The sequence below is a fragment of the Toxorhynchites rutilus genome, chromosome 3 (assembly GCF_029784135.1).
Source record: "Toxorhynchites rutilus septentrionalis strain SRP chromosome 3, ASM2978413v1, whole genome shotgun sequence".
Taxonomy (NCBI): domain Eukaryota; kingdom Metazoa; phylum Arthropoda; class Insecta; order Diptera; family Culicidae; genus Toxorhynchites; species Toxorhynchites rutilus.
This window is the reverse complement of record NC_073746.1, coordinates 25,643,052-25,666,677: the sequence shown is the minus strand read 5'-3', so window position 1 is coordinate 25,666,677 and position 23,626 is coordinate 25,643,052. Positions and strand designations below refer to the sequence as shown.

Sequence of the window (23,626 nt, the reverse complement as noted above, 5' to 3'; positions counted from 1 at the left end):
CGCCTGTGACCTCACAAGTCCAAGCATCCAGAGGTACATTTCCACCGGAGAATCGTTCGCCACCCAGAGCCTCACGTTGTCGATTCAACACACACACACCGTGGTGCAATTTTGTTTGGTGGAGGCACCCCGTCGATTTTCATGTTGTCTGATGAAGAGTGTTTCTGTATATTTTCGATTTTTGACAGATTATTGTTGATTTTATGTCTTGGCAAAGGTAGATTGGAGTAGTTAGGAAATGTGGGAAAAAATATAATCGCCTGTGACCGAGTGTATGTCAACTACAAATGAGGCCCGTGACCGCTGTGAATATTCGATACACTACGTACATTGACATGAGGAAAGGAATTGCGACCATGGTAACCATCTTCAACAGCATCCCCACTGAAGTGTTATTTACATAATTTCAATGCATTTTAAAATAAAATCTGGAGTGATTAACAGGTAAATAAAATAACAATAAAATAGTTTCGTAGTTCCACGCACCTTTTTTCAGAAAGCTACATCAATTTCCGAAAACTTCTTCCAAACTCTCTAGACAGTTTTATTATGCTAGCGAAAATTTTACTAACTATGATGTTTCAATTGTAGTTTTTTCTGAAATGCCCACACACTTCTCAAGTATAACTCTTCAGTCGGTATAAATACAGTGGAAAATTCCTTTTTTTTTTCTGAAGGCGCGTCCAAAGTTTAATAGTTCATGTGTTTTCTTTTTTTTTTCAAGAGATACTTTACGCACTTTGCGTCCCCCCGAAAGCCACCCAAAACTGAATACAGCATTGCAAAGTCATTCCACCATCCACTAGCTCACCAGGCTCACTATCCACAGTGTCGCAGCAGGTTTTCCTCAGATCATCACCCCACAATCTTACCCCCCCGGACACGGAAGGATATACTAGCACTATAATTCTCCCCGTCCACCCCGGGCGGCGGCTAAACTTGTGTCGTTTGACTTCGCCTCGCACAGAAAATGTCCACCGCCAAAGACGAACAACGGCAAGAGACGACGACAACACAATATGATATGATGGTATAGATGGCATAGTCTGTTTCGCTCACCGACTCCTTCCATAGGACCCAGGTGTGGAGGATGTTCGGGAGGGTGGCACTGACCGATGGGTGGTCTCCCCATCGTCGTCAGCGACTTCGTCGCCGCAGTGGAGAGGTCGTAAAACGATATAAGTACGTATAATATTTATCGTATCCATTAGAGAGGCTTTTGTTGTTACTATTTTTTTTTTGTTCTTCGTAGGCTTTGTCGTTGTCTTTCTTGCTCTCGTGCCTTCTCCTCCGTTGGACTTGGATTTATCGCCCTCAGCCAAGAAAGACGATAGCGCACGATGGACAAGGATAGCATTGCCAGCCAAAGCCGCCCGCTCGCCAAACGGCACCGAATGGCGTCCGGAGTGATATGATTGCATGTCATGTCCTTTGTCCTTTTGACATGCAAGAATATTAACTTATTTCGCTTGTCAATTTTTATCTGGACTACGAAATCTCCGTCTTGGTGCCATGTTCGGGTCACTCCGGACCGGGAATTTTGCCTGCCACTTGCGTGTTTCGCCGCAGCGATTGCGGAAGGGGACACGAGAATTATGAGACGGACCTTCTTCGCTAATGTCGCTCTTGGCGCAGACAGTGAATGGGACATGTCGCTTTATGTGGACTCGCGCTAATGTGTGTGTGGTCGTGAGGCGATCGATAAAAGTGGACAGTGTTGTTGGTATTATTCAACCAGCAAACTCATTGATCCAAATTTCCCAGAAACTGAACCGTGGCAAGTTATCACGCTAATCGCCCAGATATGCATGGCATCACGTTAGCTATCATAAAATAAAAATATTCATAAGTTGCGGCAGATTATGGATCACGGAATGCACAGGGCATTCATTTTCAAAGCGAACCAGTTGCATCAGACCGAGAATTAAGGCTCCCGAAGCCCTCCAAATTACCCCAGATTTCCTATGGAAATGACAAGGTACTCGATGGGGGAAAAACTAAGACACGAACGCGAACCGTATCGTATCTGGAAAGACTTTGAAGCTCCAAACGATAACCAGGATAACCATTAGTGGAACCACTGCGCACAAAACCATTAGCGGTGCTTCTCGTGCACTCTCCACATTGTGTTCATTAAAATGCATAAAAAATCATCATAATCATTAAAATAAATTGTTTTAAGTTCGCTGTTAACTATGCCCACTGCGGAATGCAAGCTGTGGTGAGAAAAAGAGAAAACCATATGCAAGAGTTTGACTCCAAGTTGATAGATCTCCCTCCACCTGGCGACCGTGTAAAGCCTAAATGAAAACTACGAACACCGGGAAAAAGGGAAGAATGAATTCTTCCCTCCTATCATCATCATTATCAACAGCAGCGGCAATGTCGTTAGTCGATAGACTTACACTAGTCTAAAGGACCACTCATAGTGGCGTGTCTCGAATAGTTCTTCAGATTGGGTAAGCAGATTTGCGTTAGCTCCATAATCCTTTTTTCTCGCATCGGCCAGAACAATGGGACGCTCGAAGAAGAAAGAGTTTGTGCGTGATTGTGGGAACTAGGGATGTTAGCGGGAGAAATAAATTAATTAAGATTGATCAAAATCAGCGAAAATTAAATTGAACGAACATTTATCCTCACCCTCATTTCCTATGGATCCAGATTATTATCTTCAATTTTTGAACATCTCCACGTCAGAACCCACACACGAGAGCCGAGGCAGTAATCGCAAGGAGCAAAAAAATCAAGTCATACAAATAATAATAAATTAGAAGAATAAGAGTCCTCGTGGTTCAGTCTGATGTGACTATGCATGTCGGCCCAGCGTGCCCTCATTGATTTCCATATCGGTCTTACTTTTTTCTCTGTTATAACTGGAAGCACCGTGGCTTCTTCTGGGAAGTCTTTTGCCTCGATGAGCAAACCCGCCGCCGGAGGAGGACGGGGTCTAATACACGATTTGCATGTGTGGTTCCCATACGTTGTGCCATTGTACACAATCGATTCCATCCCCATCGGAGCGGAAGAATACGTGCGCGCGGGTCCGATACCAGGGCCCCTTGGCCCAGGATCCTATCCCGCGTTGAGAGTGCAGCATAACGACGCTTCCACTTGATGTCAGCTGCTGCCTTTCCGCCCCGAGAATGACTTTTATGCCGAGTTTTCTTACGAGTCACACACACACACACATTCAAACAAACACTCGGAAAGTCTCGTATAATTCACAAGAAGTATTTACCTTTGCCCGCAAGCAATGCTACCCGTTTTGCGTTATTATTAATGATAGAATAAAACGATAATGCTGCATTAAAGAAACTATGTGTACCCACCAAATTTTCTGCCCGACCAAATCGACCGGGGGAGGAGGAAGTGAATTGTGGAAGAGAATTTGTTGTTGTTTTTTTGTTGTGTCTTGAAGTATCATTGGATTCTTTGGAACGTATTTCGAGTTTCGTTAACTTCAATCATTCTTGAGTCGCAGCTCTCAAGTCCAGGACTTTTTCACATGGGAATGTTTTCACAACCCGTGCAGTGTATCGAAATGTTCCGTATTGTTGGGAATCATTCGAGGGAAACTGTAGATTATATTTAAGAACGCTCTGCGATTGGGAACAATGTCCGTTTGTTCTTCGGGAATGTTGTAGGAAACATGATTTCGTATTCAATATCAAAATAAATCAACACAACAAATAATAATCGGGAAAAAAAGTTGTAGCAAAGAAGTGCTCATCAACAATAGCTTGTTGGTAGGTATTCAAGATAATGAACCCTAAATCCAAAAATGGGCATACACTCGGTTCATGAAATCAAAATAAACAGTTGCAGGAAAATTGTATTTCTGGGATTTTGCATCCTGTAACTTCAGTTACATACATGTATTATGGGTTCTTGCCGTCCTACAATTATAATATTGATAATATGTACGGTCGCATATACATTCTAAATACCAGGAATTTGTGATTTTAAGTCTTCCTGCTGAACATTTTTATTTTTTAATTTTTTAGTTGATGCTATTCTCAGTGATCATTGCCAATTTTGGGCGCGATCTGTCATTTAGTTTGTTTACAGCGTCATTAAGAATTGAGTTACTTTTTTGCTCAGCGATTTCAGATATGAATTATTATAGGCTGACCAAACGTACCGTTTTTAACGGGTAAACACTAGGGTGCCAATGAATGTATGGGAAAAAATCAACCCTAAAATTTCAAAAAGTTACCCTATACAACATGTTCACCACCTCGAAAAAACACCTTATGCAAAGTATCAGCTCAATCGGACTTAAGGGAGAGTGGCGCAAAGCGGTCAAAGTTTGAGTTTTTTGAAAATCGAAAAATCACCCAAGGGGGAATAAAGGAAATCGAGATTTTCGAAAAATAAATCTCGATGCCAAATGTCTTAAAATGGCATGAAACGTCGAGATCTAGTGTCATCTCGAAAATTTTGTTTTATCAAAAATCGGCACTCTGGAACTTAGTTTTTTTTCGGCATGCGAAATGAAAAGCATGGCTTAGGGTGCCCATAAAAATAGTTATCTCGATTTTTCATTCTGAATTTGCTACGAAATGTTGATTTGCACAATAATATACCCTATGCAAAATATTAGCTCATTCGGACTTCATTTACTGGTGTCGCAAACGTTAAAATTTGAATTTTTTGGAAACCGAAAAATCAGCGGAAATCGGGGTTTTAAAAAAAATGATGCCAAATGTCTTAAAATTGCATGACAAGACGCCATTTTTGCCGATTTTTGACAAAAAAAATATCGAGATGACACTAGATCTCGACGTTTCATGTCATTTTAAGACATTCGGCATTAAAAAATAATTTTCGAAAACCCCGATTTCCTTTACTCCCCCCTTGGGCGATTTCTCGATTTTCAATAAACTCAAGCTTTGACCGCTTTGCGCCACTCTCCCTTAAGTCTGATTGAGCTGATATTTTGCATAGGGTGTTTTTTCGAGGTGAACATTTTTATGGGGTAACTTTTTGTAACTCAAAATTACCATTTTCATTGGCACCCTAATATACATATACAGAATACAATTGGTTACTCATATATATGCATACTTTAAGGCATTCAAAGACGAACGGGAAGAAATGAACGAATTGCCACATCGACAAAATAAAAGGAATGGAGCTCAGAATGTGTCATTAAGGTTTGAGAGAGTTATCCCGTGAATTAAACGTCTCTGACAAGAGCATTCCTCATAATTTGATTGACAACAACATTTCCAAATTAACTCTCAAGTTTAACACATGGAGTTAGCTGATTGCTGCCTAGAGCGGGACTGAATTTTGTGTCCGCTGAGCAGCCAATTTATACTTCTCCTTCTCTCAATGCAAGCATGATAGCGGCGAATAAAAAAAAATCATTGAAATATTATTGGTGCATTCGTTCATTCTATTCCTAAAGAATTAGAATTAGAAGTAAGCGGAAATCGAATCTTCAAATGTGTCTTCCTCAACTGCTGATCGCAGCCAGAAGCGAAATAGTTGAAGTAATACTTCTGAAATGGACAATATCACTTCTTGGTGAATTAATTCGATCTTTCCAGCACTTTATTGACATTCGAAATGATTTCTCATCTCAGTTGAATAAAAGTATTCATCTCGGGAGTGATAAACCTCTACACTCCGCATGTCCCATTACCTGTCTGTCATACCCCCACCATTTGTCCGTTTCATCCACTACACAAAAAAAAACGTTTTACTTGTCGATCTGTTTTATTTTTGGCAATGAAAAATCATTGGAAAACAACTTATTTGTAAAACATTTGACGGATTAATTCGACCAACAGGTCATACACCCCAACAACAAATGTATTTATTTTTTTCTGGTTTTTTTATTATAATCTTAGTTTTAACCTTACTTATTTACTTACTAGCGGCCCAATTCTATGTTTTAATAAGTTTACCGCAAAGTCATTGGAATAGCTTTGCTGTTGCACTCAAACAGACTCTCGCACCTTTTTTTCTGTTATTCAATGTTTCTGTTTTAGTCCAAATGTCTCTATGTCTCGAACTTCTACTCTTTCTCTGCGATCAATTGTTGCTCTTTCAATTTTGATTTTGATATTCAACTCTCTACTCTTCATTTCCTACTATCTACTCTATACTTTGTTCTCTCTTCTCTCTATTCTCTGCTCTTTATTTTAAACTCTCTACTCTTCACCCTCTGCTTTCTACTCTCTACTCTCCACTTTCTCTACTCTCTAATCTCTCTACTCTCTACTGCCTCTACTATATACTAGAGATGGGCAAACCGTTCATGAACTGTTCAAAAGAACTAGTTCACCAAAAAGAGTGAACGAACGGTCGTTCTTTTTTACTGGGCAACAGTTCACATGAACTGCTTACCCAGTTCAGAACGAACTGTGTACGAAGACCGCTGGCTGAACTGTGTATACAGTTCAGTTCAGAACGAACTGAACGGTGAACGATGAACTGTGTATGCAGTTCAGAACGAACTGTATACGATGACCGCTGGCGGAACTGTGTATACAGTTCAGAACGAACTGACCGCTGGCTGAACTGTGCGTACAGTTCAGAACGAACTGTGTATGGTGATCGGTGTATAAGAGGAAGGCGAGCGAACGAGTGATAGACGAATGCTGCTGCAAGGTAAATAGTCCTCAAATTAACGAATGGAAACAAACGATAGCCCCATGAAATAACAAAAATAAGATGTCGGTATTGTCGTTTTCATAATAAAACGCAATATTTCAGGATACGATGGTTCTTAAATTGGATTGTTCGATTATTTATCAAATAAAGTTTTAATTTCATATTTTCAAGTTGAGGGTAAATATTTCAGTAAGATATGCAATCACATGAAAAAAAAACAAGTGAAAGCGAAACGATTCAAACAGTATTTTTCAACAGTAAATAAAAATTTGTGTCGCTGATATGAAATGTTTTTATATTATATCATATTGTGCTTGATAATTTCGAGAAAGTCTTTCGCGTTTTGGTACAGTTTTGCTATAGCAGTTATTAAAACATTGTAGAAAAGCAGCGCAACGCTAGTTTGTGCTGAAAATAATAAATCACGGCTCAAAATAAATCAAAATTTCAAAATCATAGTTTGATTTTCTATTCTGCTAAGATATTTTAAACAAAATTCGGACACAGAGTTATTGCTAACAAACAGCATTTTATGAATGAAAAGAACAGTCCTACATAACATTTCACACTTTTTTATACATGATTTGGCATATCCCTCTAATGTACGAAAGAGTGAGTGAACTGCTCAAAAGAACTAGTTCACTTAAGTGAACGGTTGGTCACTGAACGGTTCATTAAAGTGAACTGTTTTGCCCATCTCTACTATATACTCTCTCTACTCTCTGCTTTCTCTTGTCTCTCTACTCTCGACTCTACTCTCTACCCTCTCTACTCTCTTCTCTCTCTATTATCTACTCTCTACTCTCTCTATTATCTACTCTCTACTCTCTCTACTCTATCTACTCTCTACTCTCTCTACTCTCTACTCCCTCTTTTCTCTACTCTCCATTCTGTACTATCTCTACTCTCTACTCTGTACTCTGTCTACTCTCTCTACTCTCTACTCTCTCTACTTTCTCTACTCTCCACTCTCTCTACTCTCCCTACTCTCTCTACTCTCCCTACTCTCTCTACTCTCTACTCTCTATCCACTCTACTCTCCCTACTCTCTACTCTTTCTACTCTCTTTACTCTCTCTACTCTCTACTCTCTCTACTCTCTCTACTCTCTCTACTCTCTCTACTCTCTCTACTCTCTCCACTATCTCTACTCTCTACTACCTCTACTCTCTACTCTGTAGTCTCTCTACTCTCTACTCTCTCAACTCACTACTCTCTACTCTCTAATATCTCTACTCTCTACTCTGTGCTCTCTCTATTCTGCACTCTCTCTACTCTCCCTACTTTCTACTCTCCCTACTTTCTACTCTCTCTACTCTCCCTACTCTCTACTCTCTCTACTCTCTGCTCTCTCTACTCTCTACTCGCTCTACTGTACCTACTCTCCCTACTCTCTACTCTCTGTACTCTCTTTTTGTCTCTTGTTGTTGTCTTTTTTAGTTACAAACGAAAAAATAAGTATACATGAAGTGCGCCACGAATTATTGAGACAAAAAAAAATCTGAACGAGTACAAAAATAACAAACTAATACAAAAAATTACAAACTAGAAAATTTCGCGATTTCCTGGGGAAGATATATCCTGGGTATATCCTGGGGAAGTTCATTCCAGTGAACAACTCCTCTTACGAAAAATGATCTACCATATTGTGCAGTTTCGTATCGCAGTATAATGAATTTACGCAATCGAGCGCTTTGAAATAGACACAGCTTGTTGTATAAATTTGCGAGTAGTAATGAGCTGATGAATGAATATGGCTGCCCTAGCTTTTGGGAAATTGTAAAAACAGTATCCCAACAAGTTCTTCTGCAGATGAGTGACACGAGAAAATCTGTTAAGTTTTTATACAAAACGCACACAAGAGTTCAAAGCAACTCTGATTTTATAAAGTGCAGCTGCTGATACATTAGTCAACAGATAATCTACAGACATAAAATAAGGAAGTATCAGAGACTTGAATAGCTTGAGTTTTGTATATGTATTGAGGTAACAAGCCCATGGGTAAATGGATCGAAGTGCTCCATAGATTTTACCACATTGCTTTAAAACATGCCTATCCCAGTTGAAACTGGAATCAATGTTGACTCCTAAACTAGTTGCATGGTCGACAAAACGTATTCTCTCGTGTTCCAAAAACAATTCTGGCAAAGCAGGTGGTCTGCAGCGTGATATGAACAGAGCATTGGTTTTGGAGGCATTGATCTGCATTACATTTCCTTTAGACCAGTTTTCTATATTCTGTAGTTCCTCGTTGAGTATAACATTTATTTGTTCGATACTGAATTTGGTGCAGTCGAAATATAGTTGCACATCATCAGCAAACATGCGTATATAGCAGTATTTCAATAATTGAAGGAAGGCGAAAAAGGAACCGGCCCCTGTACTGACCCTTGTGGTACACCGGACGTAATAGGCAAGAAACAAGAAAGCTTTCCTTCATGAAATACTGCTTGTTGACGACCTTTCAAATACGAATTTATCAAAGAGACTGCTTCAATGCGAAAGCCAAAATTATGACTTAATTTTTCTACATAAACAAGCATACGATATTGTGTCAAATGCTTTTGAATAGTCTAACAAAATCAGAACTACCGAATTACTTTTGTCTAACACAACTGCAATATCATCAATTACTTTTAGCATGGCTGTTTTGGTACTATAGCCAGCACGATAACCTGATTGATATGGTGAAAGAAGGTTTTGATTATTGATATATGAGCAAATTTGGTTTTTGATAATTCTTCCAAAGGCTTTTGATAAAGCACAAAGAATTGAGATGGGACGTAGATTCGAAAGCGAGTTTGCATTTGATTTTTTTTATTGGAATGATTTTTTCATATTTCCATCCATTTGGAAATTTACACCATCGCACTATGGAGTTGAATAGATGCGTTATTGGATGTAGCAATACTGGCAGAATTAGTTTTAAAAATTTAATGGGAATTCCATCCAATCCTATTGCATTTGAATGAATTTCGTAAATTGCGTTTACTAAATCATACTGGTGAATTGAACTAAACAGAAAAGTAGATCGAACACTGTCATCTACATTAAAATTAAAACTAGTGGTAGGAACGGAACTTGAAAAATTTGTTGAAAAATACTCATTTATGTCATTGGCCGAAAAATCATCCACATAGCTCTTTGTTGATTTATTTAATCCCATGCTCTTAATCTTCGTCCAAAACTCTCCGTTACTCATGTTCGAAGTAAAAATTTGATTAAAATAAATCTTCCTTGCATTTTTTACCATTAAGCTTACTCTGTTTCGCATTCTTCTGAAGCTTGCTAAGTCTTGATCGGCCCTTGACTGTTTCCATGTGCGATGCATTAGATTACGATCGATTATTGCTCGTTGAATATCAGCATTAAACCACGGGTTGTACAGCTTTTTTGAACGCCAGGCTTTAAGTGGTACGCATGTATCGTACATGAAAATAATATTTTCATTGAATGATTCTAAAAGAACATCAGGATCATCAGAACTAAAAAAGATATCCCAAGAGATATTGTTAAATTGTTCAAGAACATATTGCGGGTTCACATGTTTGTAATCTCTATAAGAACTAATATTGTTTGAAGCCGCAGTATTAAAGGGTGTGTCACATCAAATTGCATCACGGAAAAAACGCTGTAGAAATTCGCCCAGTAGACCGATCCTTTTGAAAATTTTAGACAGTAAAATAAAAACTATTAAACAACTTTTGGCATTTTCTTTTTATTCATACTTCGAGCCCAAGCCCGTATGCTCGCACCTTCCTCTTTACCCCGTCCATAAGGTTCTGTACAACGTCAGGTTGTAGTTTTTTTTGAACAGAAATCCATTTTCTCTTGAAGTCCGCCTCCGATTTGACAACTATTGGGTTCTTCCGGAGGGCCTGCTTCATAATCGCCCAATATTTCTCTATTGGGCGAAGCTCCGGCGCGTTGGGCGGGTTCATTTCCTTTGGCACGAAGGTGACCCCGTTGGCTTCGTACCACTCCAACACGTCCTTTGAATAGTGGCACGAAGCGAGATCCGGCCAGAAGATGGTCGGGCCCTCGTGCTGCTTCAATAGTGGTAGTAAGCGCTTCTGTAGGCACTCCTTAAGGTAAACCTGCCCGTTTACCGTGCCGGTCATCACGAAGGGGTCGCTTCGCTTTCCGCAAGAGCAGATCGCTTGCCACACCATGTGCTTTTTGGCAAACTTGGATAGTTTCTGCTTGCGAATCTCCTCCGGAACGCTGAATTTGTCCTCTGCGGAGAAGAACAACAGCCCGGCAGCTGACGAAAGTCCGCTTTGACGTAGGTTTCGTCGTCCATTACCAGGCAATGCGGCTTCGTCAGCATTTAGGTGTACAGCTTCCGGGCTCGCGTCTTCCCCACCATGTTTTGCCTTTCGTCGCGGTTAGGAGCCTTCTGAACCTTGTATGTACGCAGGCCCTCCCGCTGCTTGGCTTGGTTTGGTGAAACTTGACAAATTCAGCTTATTGGCGACATCCCGGACCGAACTTCTCGGATCACGTCTAAACTGCTTAACTACGCGCTTGTGATCTTTTTCACTGACGGAGCATCCATTTTTGCCGTTCTTCACCTTCCGGTCGATGGTTAGGTTCTCGAAGTATCGTTTTAGTACTCTGCTGACCGTGGATTGGACGATTCACAGCATCTTATGCGGGCGCTACACGATTCGTCCAACGTTTCACTCGAATGTTGGACTCAAACATTTGACTCGATGAATCGACAAATGTTGTGACGAATGTGCTGCTACACGGTGAAGTGAACGTTCGATTCAATGCAATCGGTCCAAACAGTCGGCGAGCATTTGGATCGAATGTCTATTATTTTTATTTACCATCAAAAACGTTAGGAACCTGGATGACGATGCGAGTATTGAAATTGCAATTGTACTGATATCGGGCTATAAATTGAAAATGCTTGAAATCAACATTACTAAACTGCAATATTTTGCCGAATATTTTGAATTTTATGAATCAATTTCATAGTTCCTTCATCTAAAACTTGTAAACAAACCAATCTGTCAAAGATAGATTCGGACGAATCGTGTAGCGCTGTATCGAATGTCATCGAGTGTCGAATCAACGAATGACAAAAATCCTTTGACTCACGTTGGAAGGTAATCCACAACGAACGGATTACCTTCCAACGCGAATATTCGACACTCGACATTGGAAGTTCGTAGCTCGTCAGTCGACTACACGATGCGTCGAATCATCGAGCGTCCAGCATTCGAGGGTGTTCGTAGCATCGTGTAGCGCTGGCTTTACTGATGTCCCTATGTGACAACTCCGGATTCTCGAAATGAGTGCACAGGATTAATTCACGACGCTCTTTTTCGTTCGACGACATTTTTCCAAATTTACGAAAAATTGACAGTGAAGCATGGCCAACGTGATCTATACACTCTTATCTGATTATAAGCGAAAGCTGAAGATATAATTCCTAAAAATTAAATGTCTACAGCGTTTTTTCCGTGATGCAATTTGATGTGACACACCCTTTATAATCGAATGATGCAAATACCAAGTCATGATTGGACATACCCGGAACACCTACTTGGTTAAAGCGAATCAGTTTGGACGGTCTATTGGTCAATACCAAATCTAATTGCGAAGAACCATGAGCATAAAAATCAGACTGTTCAGAACATTATTGAATTCACATACTTTATCTGTGTGATCCAAAAGATTTGTATTGAAGTCACCGAGTATGATTATATCAGTGTATGCAACACCAATCTCACTAATTTTGGCATAAAGTAGTTCACTACTTGACAAACACGGATGATTGTAAACCGTTCCCAGCAATATTTTGTTGTTATTCATTGAAATTTCAATGAAGATAAATTCAGTGTTATTCATACCCACGTTATACGATGTGCTAACCATCTTGTGCTTTATAGAACTTTTGATGTAAAACAAGATTCCTCCACCCAGCCTACATACTCTATCATGTCTTACAGTATTGTATCCATCGATGTACACAACATTATCATTGACTTTTTCATTAAGCCATGATCCTACAATACATACAACGCCCGATGTACTGATAATCTGGTTAAGCTCTTCAAATTTGCTCAATCTCTTAGCACAGATGCTTTGAATATTCAAACAACAAACCGATAAATTATTATTCGGAAGAGCCGATTTTAACACAACACCCGGTAAACACACATTCGAAAAGGTTTTGTTAGTTGGATTAAGATCATCCATTAGGATACATGAGAGCAACTAAGAAAACAATTTCATAAAAGGTGTGTTGATATAGCCAAATTTAAACTACATTTACTTAAAATTACAAACATCATAAAAAAGCTATGTATATATACTACTGTGACGCGTGATTGTAGTGATTGTATTGAATACCATTTGAGTTATCCATACTAGTGAAACGTAATAATTAGCAGCAACATAGATCCGTAGTACTTGAAGCAACCAGCAGCATGCACCCAGCAACAACAGCCAACGACATCAACAGCAGCCCGAACGTAGCACCAGCGTAGTCCAGTAAAACTTTCAGGAGGGAATCACGGGAGAAGCTTAAGGATGGAATGGAAGGAAAAATCAGAAACGAAAATGGATAAGGTTGTCAGAAAAAAAACTTTCAGAAAGGATTCAAGGGAAACAAAGGATGGAATGGAAGGAATGAATAAACAGAAATAATAAAGGAAAGGGTTTGTTGCACAGTGGCATTTCCAGCGCCTTCAGTAGGTCCTCCGTAGTGTGTATGTATAACCCCATTTCTAGTGTACACCTTCATCAGTTTGCCTTTCTCCTTCATCCTCAGGGCCGTAGATAGAGTGCCTCTTGTCGCTGGAGATAGATACTCATTGATGAAAATCCGACTGTCCGTTGCAAATCCCAGATGTTTTTGCGAAAGTGAACGTGTTTGTATATATTTTGAGAAAAACTCTCTCCGTTGACCATGAATCGCAAATTCCAATAGTATTGGTTGGTTGGTTGGACCTAATTAGTTTTCTAAGCTCTTCAGTATTTTTTAAATATACCCAAACTCATCCGCATTTTTGGCATATGCTAACAAAATTTACTCCGCACTCAAACGGTTAAAATTCATGGTGGGACAGTTATGCCTAGAATAGCAACATTGAACAATTGAACTTGATGTTGTTTTTTGAAATATTGGGAATAAAGAATATGTTTTTTTTTGTGTTTTCCGAAATGTTATGCATAAAACATCGTTTCATGAATAAGGGAGTGATCTGCAACACCTTTGCAAAGTATAAATCTCATTGTTATTAGGCATTCGATAACAAAGTATACACGTGTTCTGTCAAACTTTTTTTATTTGTTTTAGAATTAATTCGTTCTTCCAAACCAGAAAGCGGTGCATTAGCCCTGCTGAAAGCGTGATATAAAATTCTTGACTTAAACCGAATTATTTATTATGGATCTACCCAAATACATGGATAGATAGTTATGCATAGAATATTAACATGGGACAATTAAGCTCGATGTTGTTTTTGTAAAAGCTGGGAACAAACAATATCTTTTTTTTGTGTTTTTCCGGAATTAGACATAAAAACATCGTTCTATGAAGAAAAGTGAAAAGTATCAAAAATTAACATGGGACAACTATGCGTAGAACGGCAGTATAGGAGTGCTAAAAAAACTAGAGCCTCAAATTAAGAAGACATAAAATTTAAGTTGACGGCCATAACTCAAAAGAACTCAAACGCTTGCAAGTAACGTATATGAATCATTCAGAGTAACCTTTCTAGGATTTGTACTGTCACAGATATCTGTCAGATGTCTTAAAACCAATGTCAATGTTAGTTATGAATATCAATACTCTTGTTCATCACTTTAAAAAGTAGCGATTGTTTTTATGTTCTTCTACCGAATATGTTCAAACCGTGGGAGTTGAAACAAAAAACAGTTATTAATCGAAATATTGACTTAACTGTCTTCTAAATGCGTGTTCAATGGATTCAAAAAGCAGTATTGAATTAGCCCCTCCTGTATTGGTTTTACTCTAATTGGAAAACTATGTTTTCTTCAACTTTTCATCTTAGGATATGCTATTCTCCTTTATTTATTGTTTACTTACCAATATTTTAGCAATACGGGAAAATGATTTTTTGTCATGTGTCTTCAATTCGTCATTATCTATTTACTATATCCTTAGTTATATTTTTTACTGTAATTATTGTCTTCGAAAATATAGACCCATGATTTTTGATCAATTTACCCAATTTAAGTCGAATAAAACTGTAGATAAAATTCGAAAACAATCTTTCTGAGAAGTATCAAGTAAATACCTTGAGCAAACCGCCTCGCGACGGATTTCGAGCGCATCCTTGATGGTACCAGTTTGGCAAATAGTGTCTCGTTCAACAGTTGTATAATTGTTTTAAGAAAGATTTCACGACTACGCACTGCTGCTAGATTAACAATATTTCAGCTTACACTTCACAGAACACCATGTGTTTTATGATCCAGATGTGTTTCGCACTACAAACTGAGCACATGGAAAAAAAAATTCCCGCACGTTCCGTAATCCGCAAATATTACAACAAGCCAACACGTTCCACAATAATCCTATCCTAGCTTCCAGGATAAAACCACCGACAAACATCTATGAGCAACTGCAGTGATAACAGCCAACCAATTGATACATCGTGATAGATTTTCATTTACACCGTCCCAAGTGGAGCTTCTGACGCATTGTTTTCCGCCCTCGGAGCGAACAGATTACACCCGGCCGCAACCTTTGCACTTGGCCGGTCAATCGTCTTCCGCACGGCGGAAAGCTAAAACTGGACGGAACGCGTGAATGTGGTGTGCTCAGAGTTCTCGGCACTAGCAGCCTGCAACCGTGAAACACTACGATAGTTTCCAGCGACTCACGTGGTTGCACACTCCGATTGGCGTTAAGCCATGAAGCAAACTAAACCCAACTTCCCGGCAGGCCTCCAGGGGGGACACAAAAAAGCGCGACCGATGTGCCGTTGTGTGGTCTGTGCCAGCGAGCAGCGCCACTGGTGAAAACAAATATTTTTCACCTAGTTCCTTTATTGCGATCCTCGCCCCCGAAGCTAGGCGCGGAATCGCGCGGGATTCTCTCCGGGCGCTCATTGAGAATAGAATAATTACTGTAATTTATATAAAAACACAATTCACCGACATGCTGGGGCTCTCTTTCTCCGGCGCGGCGATTGTTGTCCTCACACGGTTCTATTGGAGCATACGGGCGGGGTGGCGGAGGAATACCTAGAAAATACATCCGAGCGCGCGGTGAAAAAAGAGAGCAGTTAGTTTTTCCGATCCTTCCGAGCTGCCACTGCTACCGAGTAAAGGGCGCCACCCCTTCTGGCTCAGTCCACATGCGATGTCAGCGCAAACAAAAACACCTCACACGCGGTCGACTCGCGACTCGAGTCGAAGTTATTTGTTGAATAGTAACCAGTGATGCCGGCGCGGTGAAAGTGTACAATATTACGGTTTTACTATTAGGTGTACCGGTAAGTTTCTTCGGCTTACAACAGATGGCGTAACTTGACTATTATTCCAGTGAATCAAATTTCCAGACTTTCGTTGGAAAGCTACTGTCATTGTGCGTCTTTTTCAGTATACAGGCAAACCTGTTTTTGTGCGGTCCCTTTTCGCGTGATTCCTCGTTTGTGCGACTCTTTATGTGCGATTTTATAATGACATTGGATCTTGAATCACACAAACAAATCGCACAAATAATAATATCGCACCTAAACAGTCACACAAATGAGAAATCGCACAAAAAGCAACCGCACAAAAACAGGTTTTCCTGTATGTCAAAAAATTGAAGCGTGAACAACATAGTCTTTTGCCATATGTCGAATATATCGAATTTCGTACCAACGAGAGTGTTTTTACGGGGAGTGTTACTTCATTACTTCAATATGAAGAAAAAAGCTGCGGAAAGTCATCGCATTTTGGTGGATGTTTATGGTAACCATGCTCCAACTGAGCGAACGTGTCAGACGTGGTTTGCACGGTTTAAAAGTGGTAATTGTGATTCGGAAGACGAAGAACATTCCGGACCGCCAAAAAAGTTTGAAGATGAAGAATTGGAGGCTTTACTCGATGAAGATCCATCACAAACGCAACAAGAACTTGCAGATACACTTGGAGTTGCTCAGCAAACCATATCGGATCGTTTAAAAGCAATGGGAATGATCCGAAAGATAGGACAATGGGTGCCGTATGAATTGAAGCCACGAGACTTCGAACGCCGTTTTTTCAAGTACGAACCACTGCTCCAACGGCATAAAAGAAAGAGTTTTTTTGCATCGAATCGTTACTGACGATGAAAAGTGGGTCCATTACGATAATCCTGAACGTCGGTCAACGTATGGATACCCCGGCCATGCATCAACATCGACGGTCGCGAGGAATATTCACGGCCAGAAGGTTATGCTGACTATTTGGTGAGACCTTCACGCATTTTATATTACATTTTACTTACCTTTAAACGCAGAAAGAGCCTGAACAATCTACTGAAGGATTAGGACACTGACAATTAACTGAATATACAGTTTTTGCTGGAAAAATCACTGAAAATTAGATCGCTTGCAACCGCAATGGACAAAAACTTTGTTTTGTTTACAACTTTGATATTTCGTGTGCCAAGTATTTTGAAACATTAGCTAATCATGCTTCTTGCGTAAGATATTTGTCAAAAAAACTGAGGATTTCTTATAAAACTAGAAGTGGCCAGGCGGGCTTACCCCGGCTTTCCCTACGCCTATACTCGCGTCGGTATCTTAGACCGAAAGTGGTAAAAAAGTGACACACGTCCCCTTCGTACCAACACATGCGATACGCTAAACGATGACGAACGACGAATGACGAAGCTTTTTTGGTGGATGTTTATGGCTTTTTTGGTGGATGTAAGCTAGAGAGAATCGCAAAGTCGTAGTGTTGATGTTTTCTGAGAAATGAACGAATTATTTATTTCTCGGTCTCACAGACCAGTGCGCGAGTATACGAGGGTTAAGGACGTATGCGACGGTGTGTTACCGTGATGGTGCAGAACTTTCTTTTTCACCATTTGGGGCCGTTTTTATTCATTTCGTCGTTCAGTTTGTCCAATTACGCTGCATTATACGTTCCGGTAATTGTTTTCCCTGCTGCAGGTAATCGATGAAGATTATGCCATGCGCATCCCAAAAACGGAAGCTAAAGCCTTCCCGGCCGACCATTGATCTTTTGACCGCTTTGGTCGGTTTTCGTGGCTTGCCAGGCAGACTGCCTATTGTACTCAGGAGTGTGGAGTGTGGATCTACGTTTCATCTATTGTCAAAAAACGTAGAATGAAGTCCAGTCGATAACGATTCAACAACACCAACCTGCTGTTGAATCATCATATAACATCATATAACGCGGATAACTTTTTCATGTCCAAAATGTATTCCACTCGATCTCCTGAAATGCCTACGTCCTCAGCTAACTTTCGTAACTTCACTTTACGATCGTTCAAATCGATGCACCTGTTTTACGATTTCTGGATTCGTAGCCTCTTTTGGCCTTCCAGAGCGAGGTGCATCTGCGGTGATTGTACGGCCCATTTGAAATTCACTATGCCACCAATAAAGTGTTGTTCTCAAAGGAGCAGAAGTGGAATAACATTTCGTCAAGTTTTTCTCAGGAGTTTTTCCCATAAAAAAACAAAGTTGGTCAAAAAACAATATTCTTCTTTTTCTATTTTCTATACGGAAGCTCAGGTAGTGACACTTAAACAACTGTAGTTTGTGAACAAATAAACGAAATGTCATGAAACACACAGATTAACCTCTCGAAATCTTCTTCTTCTTCTTCTTCTTCTTCTTCTTCTTCTTCTTCTTCTTGCTCTTGCACATTTCGGACCGCGGCAAACAAAAAAAAATTTAAATATGTGTTCAGGTTCTTGTAGAATGTCTGCGGTTCTCAAGAACGACAAAGCAGCTTCTTCGTACACCCTCTCTTAATATTGATACCCGATGATGGTCTCTATTGAACTGTTGACTACTACTTTCTGGGTATTCCAGCAATCATCATAGGGGGTTTAACTACCGCCACCTGCAGCTGTGGTTGTTCGGTCCCAAATTTCTTTGTAAATTGTCCTGTGCTCGCGAGCCTACATCAACCCCACGTTAACTACGCTAGTACAATGATCAGCCGCAGATGCTTTAATAGGCTCACTCTCCGTGGGTAGGAGAGGTCAGCATACGCAGAGAATGTGTTATCTTGTTGCGCAGAACACATATTTTTTCGGTAAATTCATCACCATTTTCGCTTCACAGAAATGGAACACGAAGCTCGATGTCGAGTTGCGTGGCAGATCTGCCACATTTGCACAACTCGATTGGACTTGAGTTGCAATCTCTTCGAGCAATTTTGATTCGCTCAGATTCAGCCTCAAAATCGAGACAAAAACATTCACCAAAATTTTATTTTTCAAAAAATCAAAAAAAATCCTACGTACGATGACTGAATCTGGGGAAAAAAATATCGTCAAAATCAGATGGACCGTTCCGGAGGTAGAACTCCCAACAGTTTGCAAAACATGGGTTCGAGAAAAACACGTTTTAAATTATGGATACATTTATTACGTTTATTTTACATTGTATCTTCAGTCTGCAATCGCTGGATCCTAAAACTGTCCTTCAATGCTTACATTGTGATCTTCCTGTCGTTATTTGTTGCCAAATTGGGCTTCTCTAGCTGCTTCTGATATCCGCAACTCTGCTCGTTCGATTAGTTCCTTAGCCGATTTTCTGCAGAAATCCCGGTCCAATTTCAAGATAAAGATAGTTCTTTCTTTATCTCCAAAACGCCTTGTAGGTCATCATTAAAGTTACAGGTTGCTTGATGTATGTAATCCAAAGTTCAAACTTTGAACTTTTGGGCGCATGCATAAATATTGCAAACCAACCGCTCTGGTCGCGATAGAAAGTGAATCTAGTTGTTCGAATCTTTGATCGACAAACGCACATTGAACCAATTCATAAATCAATCTAGAAATATCCAACCATTATATTGTCCATTCCCGTAAGCAACTGATGTATGCGTTGCGTGCATTCTTTGCGCGCTCCTTACGCAAGGTCCACTAATTGGTTTGTAACATCGGAACGGAGCATCGGACAAACCTGAGACAAAAATTACATTAAAGTTAACATCCCAGAGAACATTTGAGGCCAGTTTTTTTTCATGTTCCCATAGTGTACTACCCTCTTAAGTTGCAAATGTTTCCCTTCTCCTTTGTGTCAGTGTCAAATACATTTCGAAACGATCACGGCAGAACAACAAATGACGGTTTGCCGTAGCAAACGCACAATTCGTTGCGCGTGCTTCTTGTTATTTTTTTCGTTAGGATGCGCAGTGCGTATTTGGGATTTACGGTATCTACGTAGGAACGCCATCGGAGTAAACCAATTATAAAACAAAATGTGATTGTTTTTTCTTTAAATAATACTTGAGATTTTCCTATTATTTAGTGGTTGTTGAAAAAAAAATTAAATTATTTATTCTTTATCGTAATATTATAATTGTCCGTAGACGAATTTATCAATCGGTTGACGCAAACATTTATGCGATATTTCAAAAAAATAATAAAGTTTTAAGCCTTCGAAATATTTTAGTTTTATATTACATATTCAATTTTTACATTTTCCTTTTTCCAAAACTGTATTCAACAGAAATGCTGGCAACCGCTCCCATACTGGCTGGCGTTCAGGAGAGTGGCACACAAAAATGGCTCCCGCGAGAGTGGGTAAACAATGAGCACAGTGCAAGAGACAAGAATAGTTTCAAACATACCAATAAAGCAAACTCTGATAGTTGTGGAAAATCGCACCGTTTGTATTAGTCCATAGAGAAGGTTATTTCGCTGCTTTTTTTCTCCTACTGACCACTCCAGCACGACAGAATATGGTGTCAAAGTGTGAGCGATCAGCGCTCGAGTACACTTAAATTGTGGGATGGAGTTGTGGGAAACGCGAAGCAGAGAGGGTAACCACCATCGACCACACGTTGGTGTCCAGACCTTATGCCACCTGAAAAAAGGAAGTCATTAGGCGTTGCTTCAAGTGCATATGAGGGCGAAGTCAATCCAGCACCTAAACAGCGACGTGTATTGGTTCGCTTATGCTTTCATGCTTATGCTTTATTAATACCCCAATAGCTCGCAGCGCTCGCATCAAAGGTTGAGTTTTATGAGCTCAAGTGGCTGCTCAGTCTGTGCTAATGCTAATCACGATTAAGGATGCTAGTGATCGGTGAATCGTAAGAGGAGTTTCGTGCTGAAATACAGAGACGAACATTTTAAGATCTAACTTTCACGAAGTCGACCATGCAACCACCCTATTGAGACGTCCGTGCCAAAAATTGAAATTCATCCTTCGATGCTTTGAATCACCCCATTACTCACTCCACATCATCCCTAATTTATACGGTCGCCAAACTCGAGACAGAAAGGCTATCGAGTGGAGCAGCCAGATCCATTTCGCGCGATCTAATCGTGTCGCTGCACATTACCACATCATGCTTCTTAGCTTCCACGTTTAGACGGGCAGCCACGAGTGAATGATTGATCATTGAAATTCTTCATGGAATCCACCACCCACTTGCCCACACTGTCGCCATCCGCCCACACTCGCTGTCTAATTTGAGCTACCGCTGTCAAACATTGGGGCTATGAAAAAAGCAAAAGAAACGAAACGTGAAGCACGCATATCTTTACTTTTCATAAGCAAAAGTCACCACAGTGGTGACAAAATAGGAAGCCAGGAGAAAGTTGCGACTTCGAATTCACTGGGAAAAAAAGAAAAGCAAAACCAAAACGCTGAGCCGGAGCTAACTGACGTAAATATCCTCCGAATACTCTAATACCGACCGACCATTTTCAAGTCGTGGAAAACAGGATTTTTATTACGACATTGGACGCGGGTCCGTGTACTTTTATGCGGTTCGACTCTGGAGTTGGGGGCGATTTTTTTTTTTGCCTCTTCTGCCCTTTCCCTCGGCATTGCTTCAGCCTTTTTTACGAGTTCTGAAATATAATTTGACATTTACGGTTTTGCGTTGCCGAAGGAAAGTGAGAGTCGTCGGAATATGTCGCGGAGAGTGGACGCTTTGGAGCAAGGGAGTGGGAGGGAAGGTAAATTTTTGTAGCAGATTGAAGCTTTTAGTGGAGCAGAAATTATCATAAAGAATCATAAAAGCTGTACACCGGCGGGCCGCAAAAGGGACCCACGAAAAGGAAGGTGTAATTTTTCTTTTTATTTCGAGAAGCAACACGCTATGGGTAGTTCTAATCGAATTCATTTTTCTGCTATTTTGCAGTATTATGACACGCTTTCGAGATATGCCTATCTCGAAGGTGAGAATGGGAAACGATTCGTTCAATTCAACAAGTTCTAAAGGAACTTTGTCAGCATCAGTATCAAAATGGTGGAATGACTGTTAAAGCAATCGTTGCGGTACTATATCATTCATACTACAGCGCGGACTCGATTATATACAGTTTTTGATTTCTTTTCACTGTATATAATCGAGTCAAAAAAAAATTTGTTTTTTTTTTCATATATTTTTCGTTTTTTGAAAATAGAAAAGGGATTTCATTTTTGATTCATCCCCTTAAACTCAGAAAACACCTTTCTCACATGAAATAAAATAAATTTATCCAGATTATCTCACGAAGTGATAGTCGATCATATTTGATGAAAAAAATCCTTCTACGCATATGTTCGAATTTCAACAATGACATAGTTATAGAACTTTTTTTTTTGTTTCGGACTCTGTTGCCTCAAACTGGCTCTACATTAAAAATTACGCTACGGAAGTGAATTCTGATGCTTTCATTTGAAAGATGAGAAAATTTAGTCCAGGATATAGTAGTGGAACAACTACATTAGTGGATTTTAATAACCTTTTGGAAGTGAAAAACTTGAAAGTAAATAATTTTTAATGTGTTATTATTAATTTTATCCTAAAAAATATATTAAACTAGATTGTATCTATCAATCAAATTGAAGGTCTTCAACCGCTCTACAATTTTTTCTTTGACGCTCAATTTCTATCTTTCTTAATTTGGCTGCAATATCGGTATAAACAATTCTTGGTGAAAATTCAAGCAAGATGTTCAAAAATCACGATTTTTACCCCACTGCACATGTAATAGCCACTTAAACTTCACCCTATCGTTGAAAGGTTACATTTCTTCATGAAATAAGCCATATTTGAAACATTAAAAAAAATATTTTTTTCCAAACTGTAAATAATCGAGTCCAAAATTGTATATAATCGAATCACATATAATCGAATCCGACCTGTATATTTATTCTGTAGTTGAAATTTTTAATTGTAAATACACCGTTGAAAATCTTAATCAAACATTCAATTCAATTTTAAAAAGTATAAAGGTAGCTCAAAACATATTCCCTTTCGATATTTAAAAATCTATATAAATATAAATGGAGTGATGTCTGTCTGTCTTTCTGGCTTTCTGTCTGTCTGATTCTTATGTACTCGAAAACTACTGAACCGATCGACATGAAAATTGGAATGTAGGGATTTTTGGGGTCGGGGAAGGTTCTTATGATAGTTTGAGACACCTCCCCCTCTCTAAGGGGGGGCTGCCATACAAATGGAACAAAAATTTCTGCATTACTCGGAAATTAATCAAGCAAATGAAACCAAATTAGGCACATTGAGGTTCTATGGTGCAATAAATGTTTCTATGGTGGTTAGACACTCCACCCCCCTCGCTAAGGGGGGCAACCATACAAATGAAACACAAATTTCTGCACAACTCGAAAATTAATCAAGCAAATGGAGCAGGATTCGGCATGTGAAGGTTCTAGGGGGCATGAAATGTTCAGACACTCCTCGCCTCTCTCTCAAGAATAGGGGGCTGATAGTGTGATAAAACGCACTTCTATATCTTCTTCTTTCTATATAAATAAAAATGGATCACCGAATGTGTTGATAAGAGCAAAACTCGAGAAAGGAATTTAGGGCTGTCTTTA

General features: G+C 39.6%; 1 protein-coding gene across 2 annotated transcripts in view; it reads right to left on the bottom strand.

Moving 5' to 3' along the window:
* LOC129775801 (transcription factor hamlet) overlaps nucleotides 1-15,527 on the bottom strand; it is a 282,723-nt gene extending 267,196 nt beyond the window's left edge. For both annotated transcript variants that reach the window (XM_055780903.1, XM_055780905.1), the window contains exon 1: nucleotides 14,903-15,527. In XM_055780903.1, the coding sequence (XP_055636878.1) occupies nucleotides 14,903-14,939 (37 nt within the window). In that variant the 5' untranslated portion in view covers nucleotides 14,940-15,527. The remainder of the gene's footprint in view (nucleotides 1-14,902) is intronic.
* Nucleotides 15,528-23,626: the final 8,099 nt, after the last annotated feature.